This window comes from Geotrypetes seraphini, chromosome 1 (assembly GCF_902459505.1).
Source record: "Geotrypetes seraphini chromosome 1, aGeoSer1.1, whole genome shotgun sequence".
NCBI lineage: Eukaryota > Metazoa > Chordata > Amphibia > Gymnophiona > Dermophiidae > Geotrypetes > Geotrypetes seraphini.
In genome coordinates this window covers 247,119,230-247,132,353 of record NC_047084.1, presented here as the reverse complement: position 1 = coordinate 247,132,353, position 13,124 = coordinate 247,119,230, and the positions used below count along the sequence as shown (strand labels likewise).

The following is a 13,124-nucleotide window of genomic DNA, read 5'->3' as shown; positions in this document are numbered from 1 at the left end:
TGGGGACAAATCTGTCCCCACAGGAACTCAATTTCCCCGTCCCGTCCCCGTTTTGTCGCTGTCCCTGCTCCATTACTGTAAGTTCTGCCTTAACCGCACAAGCCTTGAACACTTATGATTTTAAAGTGCTTGAGGCTTGTGCAGATGAGGATGGGGCAGGGATAGGAAAAGAACTCCTGCGGAGACGGGGAAAAATTTGTCCTCATGTCATTCTCTACTTTGGAATTCATTGCCTGAGAATGTGGTGAAAGTTGTTATCTTAGCAGAGTTTAAAAAAGGTTTGGATACATTTCCTAAAAGAGAATGCATAAACCATTAAGATGGCTTGGGGAAATCTACTGCTTATTCCAAGGAGAAGTAGCATAAAATCTGTGTTTCTCCTTGGGATCTTTCAATGTATTTGTGACCTGGATTGGCCACTGTTGCAAACAGGATACTGGGCTTGATGAACCTTTGGTCTGTCCCAGTATGGCAACTCTTATGTTCTTTAAGTGTTTATTGAAAGTAAAGACAACCCAGAAACCTAGAATAAAGTCTACAAAAAATGCCCTTGCTTGGCTTTACTTGGGGCTTCCTTTGTCTTTTTTTTTAGTGCATAAAGAAATCTGGCTGAAGGAACAAGACACTTTGCATGAAGTAAAACATCAAGTTGAACTTCACAGCTACCAAATTAGTTTAACTCTTTATTAGTCAATGGGGGCCAATATTAAGGGAGGCAGCCCGGCTAGGTGCTAACTATGGGTAGTCAAGGCCAGACCATTTCCGGTGACTTGGATTGAATATCTGGGTTTCTTGGCTGGCATAAACTTAACTGGCTAAGTTAATATTGAACGCTGGCAAGTTAAGTTAACCACAAATATTCAGCATAGATAGCTGGCTATCTCTAGCTGAATATTAGCAGTTAGCCGGTCAAATGCTATTTAACCGGCCAGAAGCCGTTCTTGACTGGTTAAATAGTGCTGAATATCGGCTGGAATGTATTTCCAAGTCAGCTTATCCATCACATTATAGTAATTCATCTACCAAAACTATGCAGTCCAGTGTTCTCCCTAGGGCCTTTTAGCCGGGAGCGCCGCCCGACTAATTTAGATGACCGCCCGGCTGTGATCTCGATCGCAATCCTGCTGGTGCTGCCATCGCTGCTCAACATTTAAAAAAAAATACCTTTTCAATGGCTTGGAGATTTACTGGGCTGATTCAGCACAGCCTGAATCGCAGGAGCCTGACTTTTAGAGATGTTAGACCATGGGGTGGAGTGGGAAGGAAGGAAGGAAGGAAAGAAGAAGAGAGAGATGCCAGAGCATAGGGGAGGGGTGCAGACAAAAAATGGAGAGGGGGTGAAGCTGAAATAAATCATGTACAAAGGAGAGAAAGAGCACAGGATATAGTTTATTGAAGGGACATAGAAACAGGGAAGATGCCATATGGAACAGAGAGAGGGTGGACGCTGGATGGAAAGGGCAGAGAGGATGGACAGTAGATGGAAGGGGTAGAGAGAGAGAGAGGGCAGAGGCGGGGTAGAAGGAGCAAAGAGAGGACAGATGTTGCATGGAAGGGAGCGAGGACAAACGCTGAATAGAAAGAAAAGAGCGAAGAGAAGATGATTGAAGCAGAAACGACAAAAGGTAGAAAAATTTTTTTTGTTGCTTTACGTAGAATCAAGTAGTATTGTAACTGTATTGATTAAAATTTATCAATAGGAAATGGAAATGAGGTAGTTTTGGGGGAACTAAACCCCTTTCCTCAGGTCAGGACAGGATACCATAACAGCTGTATACTATTATGGTATCCTGTCCTGTTTTGAAGAAAGATTTGGCCTCTGAAAGCTAATTGAAAAATGGATTAGTTTAATGAAATGGTATTTTTATATTTCTCATTATTTGTTTTATTTCTGTTTGTTAATTTGTAAAGTGGTGATTGTTATGTAGAAGTTTTTTCAAATTTACATCTACTGTCTTTATATTTTGCACTAATATAATAAAGGTACAATCGTATTCTGTATAGAACAATCTCAACTCAATGTACGTTGTAAATAGTTAAAGCAGGGGTTCATTCACTCAAAACATCACAAAAACAGGACAGTTGACAAAATCATAAATAAACGGAGAAAAATAAACCTCAATTGTGGGTCGCCAGGACTACACAAGTACCAAAGCTCACCACCTCATCACGGGTTTATGAAAAAAACTCCGTACAGTTATAAATTACTTTCACACTTCAGCATCACTTTAGAAGAATGTTTATCAAAAGATTCTCAAAGGATTTGAAATCAAACGTCCTGTAATTTTCTATAAATCAGAGAGACAGCCCCAAACTAACTAAATGTATGGCAATCAGCTACAGCTGTAGATAAATTCTAAGCAACGTTTAGTAGCGTGGCTAAACAATTATGTATCTTAGCATGTATACGAGAGTCAAACACTCATCTGAAGAAACATCTTCGTCCCGATAGATAAGATCTTCTATTTCGCCTGCGAACAGGCTACTTCAGGGGATTATTTAACATTGTAGTCTCCACGCTGTCAGCTGTATAACGGGCGGCCAGGCACTCTCAAAATGGCCCTCAGACCGAGATACGCGCCCGACTCGTTTAAAAACTGAATCGAGTCGGGCGTCATGACGTCATCGCAAAATGAATGCAAGGTTCATTTGCTCGGTCTGGATTGTAGAATATATGTGGAGCAGTGAGGATTGACCTATGACCCTTCGCGTTTTTGCGATGACGTCATGACGCCCGACTCGATTCAGTTTTTAAACGAGTCGGGCGCGTATCTCGGTCTGAGGGCCATTTTGAGAGTGCCTGGCCGCCCGTTATACAGCTGACAGCGTGGAGACTACAATGTTAAATAATCCCCTGAAGTAGCCTGTTCGCAGGCGAAATAGAAGATCTTATCTATCGGGACGAAGATGTTTCTTCAGATGAGTGTTTGACTCTCGTATACATGCTAAGATACATAATTGTTTAGCCACGCTACTAAACGTTGCTTAGAATTTATCTACAGCTGTAGCTGATTGCCATACATTTAGTTAGTTTGGGGCTGTCTCTCTGATTTATAGAAAATTACAGGACGTTTGATTTCAAATCCTTTGAGAATCTTTTGATAAACATTCTTCTAAAGTGATGCTGAAGTGTGAAAGTAATTTATAACTGTACGGAGTTTTTTTCATAAACCCGTGATGAGGTGGTGAGCTTTGGTACTTGTGTAGTCCTGGCGACCCACAATTGAGGTTTATTTTTCTCCGTTTATTTATGATTTTGTCAACTGTCCTGTTTTTGTGATGTTTTGAGTGAATGAACCCCTGCTTTAACTATTTACAACGTACATTGAGTTGAGATTGTTTTATATTTTGCACAACATTAGAGGACGTGTCACTGTTTCTGTGGTGTTGCATTGTATGCAGAGTCTGGTTTCTTGGTTCAGTTTAACTTTTGTCTACATACTTCTATTTTTAGTTTGTGATTATTTCATATTGGGCGAGGGTGTATTTGTGTTCTGTGTGTATGAAAAGGACATGGCTTTCTGTTAGCATCAACTACAGGATCAATTGACTATGTAGGATCTGGTTTGTTTAGTTTTACAATGCGTGTGTTGGTGTTCTAGTGCTCACTGCAGTGTTTAATATGCTGCCTTTTCCTAGGTGCACCCTTATTGTGCGACTCATGGATTATTACTAAAAATATCTTTTTTATATAGAGGAGGGTTTAAAAAAAAAAAAAGATCAGCACTGGCTGTCATATATACTAGGTACACCACTGGATTTAATGACCCTATTCTAACTTTACTGTTGACGTAGGTGTTGTCCCCCCCCCCCCACACACACACTATAAAGAATTAAAGTTGTATTAACATCAAGCAGCTTTCAAATGACATTATAAGCAAATAAAAATAAAATATTTTTAAGACATTGCTAATTATTACCTGCATCTTTACCTAAACTGTTTTGCCCTAGCTCTCACTTTGATCTTTATCTGCTACTTTTTTTTTTGTTGTAGTGCAATCACACAGGTCTCTCCATAAATTATGTGGAAGTGGGGATCACATCTATTTCATACCCTCGGTGAGACCTCAGGAAGGAACCTAATGATCAAAACATTATTAGAGGTGCAGTAGAGCCGTTTCTTGTATGACTGGATGAGCTATATTTATCTTTTTTTTCCTAGTTGTTTAAATTCATGCAGAAATAAATGTCTAGATTGAACCCAATGACTTCATTAATGCATTTCCCTTTTTTAAACCTCTATAACATTTGAAAGAGGGTGCATATTTAACTATTCACTTCTAGAATTGGATACTTCTTAAATTTAGTAAAAATATTCTGGCACAAGTGTTAAACCTTAAAAAAGGAAGTCATATTGAGCATTGGAAAACAATAATAATTAACTAATAAAAATAATACACACATTTAGGGCTCATTTTACAAAGGTGCACTAGCGTTTTTAACGCACGCACCGGATTAGCTACCGGAAAAACTACCACTTGCTCAAGAGGAGGTGGTAGCGGCTAGCGCACGGGACATTTTAGCACACGCTATTCTGCGCGTTAAGGCCCTAAAGCACCTTTGTAAAAGGAGCCCTTAATTTTTCCCACTACCAAATTTCCCCGCTCCTTCTCACCCGGTTATGTTTTCATGCCATCTGGCTGGAAAAAATTTCTGGGGAGAACACTGCAGTCCATTTTGACAGGGCTGCGGTCAAGCAAAAAATTCAAAGAAATTAATTAATAAATGAAAAGAAAGGCTTACAGCTGAAACAAAGCCTGAAAATGGTAATAGTACATATGCTTCTACACCAATATTTAGTGGGTCCTTTTACTGAAGATTAGCAGCTCATATCTGCAGCACAGCCCATGGGAATACAATGGCAGATAATGTGTGTTAATAGTTGATGTCTAGTTAAAGACCCCCCTTAACATACTGGAAAAGTACACGACAAAATCATAGCAGCAAAATTAATAATAAAAAAAATAGAATAAGAAAGTTTTGCTGAGAGGATGAGGATAACAGATGAGGATAAGAGGATCAACATTTAAATCTTCAGCAAACAAATGTCACTAAACAAAAGTGGAGTTAGTTTAATTTTTTTTATATTAAATTTTGGTAGGTTAAAACTACTTAATACATACACATATTAAATCATTTCTCTTCACCTGGGTTTCCTCATTTCTCTTAGGACAAATAGCAATAAAAAGAGAAAGGTATATTAAAAGGCCATAATTTTGCTATTTTACTTTGTACATCTCTTATACAGCCTCTAGATAGCAGATTAATTTGAAGTCTGAACGCATCAGTACTACTAAGGCAAATATTTACTGCATTATGGGGTGATATTCAGGACAGGAAGAAAGCAGAAAGGACTACTAAAATTAAAATACTGGCATGAGGTCCATCTTTCCCTTATTTAAGGGAAAACTAGCTGTGATTTGGGAGGGATATATTTCAAGACAAACTATAGGATGGGAAGGACAGATTTTTCTTTCATACGTTAAGGCTGTCAGATGATTTACAATTTATGAATTTGGTGCAACTGTTTGTTGGGAATTGAGGCAATACATTTGCATAGTTATGTATAGAATGAAAGAACAATCTTTGCCTGTGTATTTACATCATCATGTTGCGACATGTATCTGAATAATAGGGGCATTTGACATTTTCACCATAAACAACCATCTTGTTGCCTTAAGGCAGGGGTGTCAAAGTCCCTCCTCGAGGGCCTCAATCTAGTTGGGTTTTCAGGATTTCCCCAATGAATATGCATGAGATTTATTAGCATACAATGAAAGCAGTGCATGCAAATAGATCTCATGCATATTCATTGGGGACATCCCGAAAACCCGACTGGATTGCGGCCCTCAAGGAGGGACTTTTGACACTCCTGCCTTAAGAGGATGAGATGCTGAGAAAGGACTCCCCTGAGTTGGCTCTTTTCCAAGTTGAAGAGCCCTAACCTTTTTAGTCTTTCCCCATATGAGAGGAGTTCCATCCTTTTTATCATCTTGATTGTTCTTCATTGAACCTTTTCTAATTCCACTATATATTTTTTGAGATAATGTGACCAGAATTGAATGTAATACCCAAGGTGAGGTCATACCATGGAGCAATACAGAGGCATAATATTCTTAGTCTTATTTAGTACTGTCCGATTCACTTCAGTGTATCGATTTAAATTGATTCTTTACCTTAAAAAAACACAAAAAACAGAACTCACCAATTCAGTGAGTCCTGAGTCCTCCAGTCTCCTAAAGCAGCAGCAGCAGTGGTGAACTGGTCTGCCCGCTGGGACCTTGCCTCTGACATGTCACTGATGACACTTTAAGAGGACCTAAAGTTAAGTTCTCACGGAGTGGGGGGGGGGGGGGGGGTCGATTGGGAAGTGCTGCACAGGAAGATGGGAGGAAGGAATGTAATTCCCTTTTCCTGAGCAGAATCTTGCCTTGCCAGTTGTGTCAGCATCGAATCTCGCTGTTTTGAAGTATCGGCAGTAATTTTCACATGCTGCCTGCCGCTGACCTGGAAGTCTCTCCACAAAAGAAGGGAGTCTTCTGGGTTTGCAGCAGGCAGCCTGTGAGAGTCATTGCCAATACCACGATGCCAGGAAGCAAACCTTGGAATACAGGGGAGGAGAGGAAGGAAAGTTGGTGGCACAGGGGGAGGGAAGGGGTGAAAGGAACTTCAGGAAGGAAAGTTGGTGGCAAAGGGGGAAGAAAGAGGTAAGAGAAAGGAAAGCTGATGGAACAGGGGAGGGAAGGGGTGAAAGGAACTACAGGAAGGAAAGTTGGTGGCACAGAGGGAAGAGAGGGAGTCATGCATGGTGAGGGGAGAGGATGAAATTGCACATAATGGAGGGGAGGAAGGAGAGATGGTGCATGGAGGGGGATAGAGAGATTTGACATAGGGCACAAGGAAGGGAGAGAAAGAGGTGTTGGACATGTGGGTAGATGAGAGGGAGAGATACACAGGAGGTGGAAGGGGAGAAGGAGGGATATGTTGGATCTGGGAGCAGAATGGAGTGATGGAGAGATGCCTGGATATGGGAGGGAAGAGTGGAAGAAATGCTGGACCATGGGGGAGAGTGTAGCAGGGAAGAGATAGGGAGATGTCAGATTACGAGGGTGGGAAGGAGATCCTGGGCTATAAGAGTGGAGGAAGAAAGAGTCTGAGAATGGTAGAACCCTGAAGGGGAGGAGAGGGTGGCAAGGAAATGGATTAGGGGATAGGTATTACATAGGGTAGAAATATTGTAAAACTTCTGAACAAGGCTCCTCCTCTGTTTCCATTTTGATGGGCAATGCCTGCCCCATTTGTCTTAGAAAGCCAGTAAAAGAGACTCTCAAGCAGAGATGTGTGTTGTTGAGATAGTGGTGAAGAATTTGAAAAGTATACCATAGTATTTTTGATTATAATATTGTGAAAAGGGTGAAAAGGGGGGATTATAATATTATGAAAAGGGGGAAGGAGATATTTTTATGTATTTTATGATGATATATGGAAAATTTCAAGTAATGTATATGATTCAATTGATATAATATGGTGTACTTGATGTAAGATGAAAAAATTAATAAAGATTTGGAAAAAAAAAAAAGAAAAGTATACCATAGGATTCTTCTGCAGAGTTTTCTGGTAACTCCTCACCTGAGTGGATGGAGAAACCTGAGTCAGAGTGCTCAAAGTATTCCCTCTTAGGTGAATCAGTGCATTTGCATCGAGAAGAACATCAACTGTGTCTCGAGGTAATGCAGGAAATAAATCTTCCATTAATGTCAATGTGTGGATAGAGTGGGACTGTGCCAACTCTGATGCTCAACATCGAGAAGGACTGCATGACCTTGTCCTCGATTAATGCTTTGATGTATCCTCATGCTGAGCTGAGGCAGGCATGAAAGCCTTTAAAGCCTGCAAAGACTGAGTCTGCAGTAGCTCTGAGCATAGCCTGGATTTCCTCCTGAAGAGACGTTGCTGGTACCAAAACAGACAGTGGCATTGAAGCAGTCTTGGTGTGGCATGGGAAACCTCGATGTTGAGGTATGCCTCTGTGGAAGCACCATCTGGATGGATGGAGAACGATCATCTGAGCTTCTACATTTACTATGCATCAATGAAGTCAATGTTTGGGAGGACACAGCAGTATGCCTAGAACGGGAAGAATGTTTGTGCTTCTTAGGCATCGATGAAGTAGAGTCCCGTCACTGAGAGGAGCTCAGTACTCAATGTTTCCAATGCAGTATTCATGCAGTCAGTGCTGATATCGATACTGGAGTCACAGGAGGCTGAGTGTCGGATTCTACATCCCCAGCCATGCTCAATATAGATGTCAATGCAATACCAAAAAGCTTTTGAAATTGTAGCTTGCAGAGCTTTAAGTGACCTCTTTTGTATATGGAGACAGAAGATAGAGTTAATGTCCCAATGTTGAAGACCAAGGCGCTAGATACTTAGACTGAGAGCTCACTAAGGACAGAAAAAGTACCTGCATATAATATGTACAGCGCTATGTATGTTTAATAGCACTATAGAAATGATTAGTAGTAATAGACACACCAATTATGTGGATCAGAACCTGAAACAGAACATTTCTTGAAGCCGTTCAGTATCGATTTTGACATGAAAGGAAAAACATTTGACATGAAGTCCCATGGCCCAGGGAGCTTGAGTGAAAAAGAATCCAAAAATGATTGATGCTCCCAAAGAAGAAAATAAAGACTTGAAATGGCTCAAAGGCCAAAAACTAAAACGTTGACCAAACTATACCAAAGTCAGTAGGAATATAGGAAAATGCTAAAAATAAAAAAATGACTAAAAACAAAAAATGAAGACTGAAAGGCACCAAAACTCCCAAACGTTTGATGCATTGAAGACACAGCTTCTCGGCTCCACAGAAAACTAAGAACTGCAGGTCTTGTGAGCCTATAATGGGCATGCTGTGGTATGGGCACTGCCTTAAAAATGTAGAGTGACAGTGTACTTGGTAGTGTCTGTACTGGGTTCTGTGGTTGACATCACCTACGTGTGAGAATATTATACCTGCTTGTCCTTTGAGAAAAATAATTACATAAATAAAAGATAACACATACTCGCATAAATAAAAATGCATTATAAGATAGCAAATGTTGTAATTTAAAAATATAAATGAAGATGTGACCACATGCATTGTTACTTTAGAAGGACAGTTTATGAAGGACAAAATATGAAAAGTTTAAATGATGCATAATGTAGAGTCAGATATGAATTTACCAGCTAATGTAAGTTCTAAACACTTATGTGGATACATTGAAATCAATAAAATAAGGTAATATAATATACAATATGCACAACGAGATAAAACTGATTACCTAATTCAGAAAGTAGTGCAGTGGGATATACATAGAGAAATTCTAAATGACAAGGGGATGAAAATAAGCTTAACATAACTTGGATGGGTATAAGCAGATTCCTCTGAGAAGGAAATATTGAACTTTAAAAAAAAATATAACCACTTCTAGGCTACAAGAAGTGAAAGCATGAATACAGAGTAATCTAAAGTCCGAAGACTTTGCCTTTCAAAGAAAGGATACAAACATAGAGAACTGCCATGAAGAAGTGAGGAATCACACCAATATGGGCTGTTTTTCTTTCCTTGGGCTCTGTAGCTGTCCAATACAGAGCATCCAAAATATCTTGTCCAAAGGAAGAAAAGAGACGATCAGCAACCTACAAAAATAAGATGTAAAATTGTGACACTTTTCCTTAATAAATCTACCTTATATACTTGAATATAAACAGAGATTTGGGGGTAAAAAAAGGCCCAAAAGTGAGGGTCTTGGTTTATATTTAAGCCTCCTCTTCCTGAACCTACTGCTAGCCTCTCCCCGGGTCCACCTTAAATTCTGGTGGTCCAGTGGTGAGCCAAGCCAGAACGGGAGTTATCCCTTTCTCCCCTGAGGTGAGGTGTTGGGTCCTAACCTGGCTGTCAGCCGGCTGTACATTCACCATGCATCCCCTCCCTCCCTTCCTTTGGTAACCAGTATAGGCTTCCCCCCCGGGCCTACCTTAGACGCTGGTGGTCCAGCAGGGTAAGTCGGAGCAGGATTGGTCCTCTTACACTCCTGCCTACGAAGTTTCACTGAAAAAAATGGCTGTTGCGAGTTCCTTTGGCAACCTTGAAGCTCTTGCAAGGTTGCCATGGGAACTTGCAGCAGCCATTTTTTTTTCAGCGAGACTGGATGGGCAGGAGCATAAGAGGATTGCTCCTGTCCCGACTCACCCCACTGGACAACCAGTGACTAAAAAATCCTTAAGTGATGGACTTTTACGTCAAAACACCACACTCTTCTATCAAACCTATTTGATAAACTTACCTCCAACATGTTGTAGATGATATACAATTTTATGACAGACTGTCCTCTTATCAGGTGGTACATCATGGAGTAGTCAACATAGTACATCATGAAGTAGCAGATTACCAATATGACACCTTTCAAAATGTCACACACCTGAGCAGGCTGCAGCACACGTCTGTCACTAAAACACCAAGAAAATAACATGGTTTTAATCCTAAATTGTAATGCATATCTCAAAACAAATGAATACTACTAGTGAACACACATTGAAAGATGCTATTGGATGAGGAAAAGACCTCAAGATTATTTTTGTTATGCCTTACTGTCACTACAATACATTAGGGCATATATTCTTATCATGAGTCAAAAAGAATATTAAAGAAATGATGTTAATAAGCAGCTTCTTAACAAATAAAGGGAAGATGATAAGTGCTCCTTTAGTTGTTAAGAAGCTGCTTGTTATTGACATAATTTCTTCAGTATACAGCGCAAGACATAAAAAAAGGGATAATAAAAGAAAAAAAAAAGAAGAAAATTTAATAAGCACATGTTCAAATGAGGTTTTTGACCCATGATAAGAATTTATGCCCTGATATGTTGTATTGATACCAAGGCACAGCAAAAATAATCGAGGTCTTTTCCTTGGCCTAAAAGCAATGTATGTTCACTAGTTAGTATTCATGTAGTATGACAATTTGAACACAAATTTTCTCCTCTTTTGTAATTTTGGACTATCTCAAAACAAATTACATTTATCATTCACCCAACTCTGTGCTATACCAAATCATGCCATCTGCTTATCAAACAGTTTTTAGCTGGGTAAACTATGGTATAAGATAAATTGGTCTGGGGTCATTCGCATAGGGATGAACATCCAGAATTACAACCCACAAAGAAGCATTCTGATAAGCTTCCCCGACACTGTTCCAAATATTAGAACCACAGCAAATAAAAAGTGTTCATAATTTGAGTAACAAGTGTATAAATATTTGAAAGCATTCTCCCACAAATGACCTGAATGGGATAATGTTATTGAATTGCCTTGATTATCTTTCCTTTAACTCCTACTAGTCTCTAGGAACACTCATATCTGGAATAGTGCAAGAAACCAAATTAAAAAAGAAAAAAAAAAAGGAATAAACCCCGTTTGTTTTATGAGACTTTATAACCAACTAGTCTTTAAGCCCGTTACATTAACGGGTGCTAGAATAGATGTATTTGTCTGTCTTTCTGTCTCTCTCTCTCCTTGGCCGCTTTCTGTCTTTCTTTCTTTCTGTCTCTCTCTCTCCTTGGCCGCTTTCCGTCTGTCTGTTTTTTTTTTTTTTTTGCTGTCTGTCTCCTTGGCCACTGTATGTCTGTAGTCTTTTTTTGATGTCTCCTTGGCCACTGTATGTTTGTCTGTCTTTTTTTGCTGTCTCCTTGGCCATCGTATGTCTGTCTGTCTTTTTTTGCTGTCTGTCTCCTTTTCTGTCAGTCTGTCGAACGCTTTATCAACTTCTCTTCTTCTTACAATACAATTTCTATTCCGGGCACGGAGCCACCAGGTTTGAAGTGCGCATGTGCACTAAGGGAATTATTATAGCGGATAAGGCTCAACTACAGCGAGTCTGTGTGACATCAGCTATAAGTGGCACAACTATTCCCAGGGACTTAGGAAGAGCTACAAAAATTATAATTGGCTAGTCAGTACAGGTGTCTGCTGTGCACATTTCTGAAATATGATATAACTACAGTTTTCTTTCAAAGTTTTAGTTATAGCAGCATTTTGTACTGTGCCTTTATAAAAAGACTTATGAAAGAGCCCTGAGAGGGGCTTTGGCACAATGTGGTATGAAAAGATAAGAAAGAAAAAAAAAAAATCACATCCAGGGATTAAACACAATAAAACATAAGTCCCAGAGTTACAAACCCCTTATCTGCTGTTAATGAAACTGTCAGGCTAGGAGAGAACTAGGATAGATGAAAATTTACAAAGCAATACAGAAGAATAGCATAAGGCAGAAAATATTTCCTATAATACCTTGCAATTTCTAACACTAATACCTACAACCAACATAAGCAAACATAATGCCCTTGATTTAAACAAACATTTTAGCTATAGATAAAATCAAATAATTACCCAATGTGATCACAGCTTTTCAAATATATGGCCTGTAATGCTGCTGGAGTCCTCCACTCTCTGAGAGCAGCTGAACGGTCCAACAGTTGGTGATGAAACTCAGATGGATCACAGAAATAGAGTTGAGCCTTACATGGCCTTAATTGTGATTTTTTTTTTTTTTAATCTGCCATATTCTTCAAGGCCCAATAACTCTCAGGATAAATATTGGCCAGGAACACTGATTATGCCAGCCTCAGACATCCTAAACAGGATGGAATTCCCCTTTCCCTGGTTGTATTGTGTCGCCCGTGAATTTATATATACGATAAACAAAGGCACAGATTTATAAGCAATTTTTTAATGCCTAATAGCTGCAAATTTCCCAAAAAATATGCTGCAGATTAAGGGGAAACAGGTTGAAAGAATGTAATAACAATGTCACTTTCTCTAAAGAGGCAGAAAGCATCATGTAAAACCGCTGCATTTGATAACTGACTGAACAAACTGACTATCAGAGAGAAGTTGTTCTCATGTCTAGTCTATATTTTACTATACTCCAATCCTTTCCAGTGGCAGTACAGTGGAATCTTGTTTTACGAGCATAATTCGTTCCAGAAGCATGCTCGTAAACCAAATTGCTCATATATCAAAGCAAGATTCCCCATAGGAAGTAAGGGAAACTGCTATGATTGGTTCCACCTCCTCCCCCC

The 13,124-nt window shown here is 39.6% G+C and overlaps 1 protein-coding gene across 1 annotated transcript in view; it reads right to left on the bottom strand.

The window, feature by feature from the left end:
• Positions 1 to 13,124, bottom strand: part of TAPT1 (transmembrane anterior posterior transformation 1) — a 139,271-nt gene that overhangs the window by 49,415 nt on the left and 76,732 nt on the right. Inside the window, exons 4-5 of the mRNA XM_033948817.1 lie at positions 10,332 to 10,494; positions 9,549 to 9,684 (exon numbers count right to left, since the gene is read on the bottom strand). Coding sequence (XP_033804708.1) covers positions 9,549 to 9,684; positions 10,332 to 10,494 — 299 coding nt within the window. The remainder of the gene's footprint in view (positions 1 to 9,548; positions 9,685 to 10,331; positions 10,495 to 13,124) is intronic.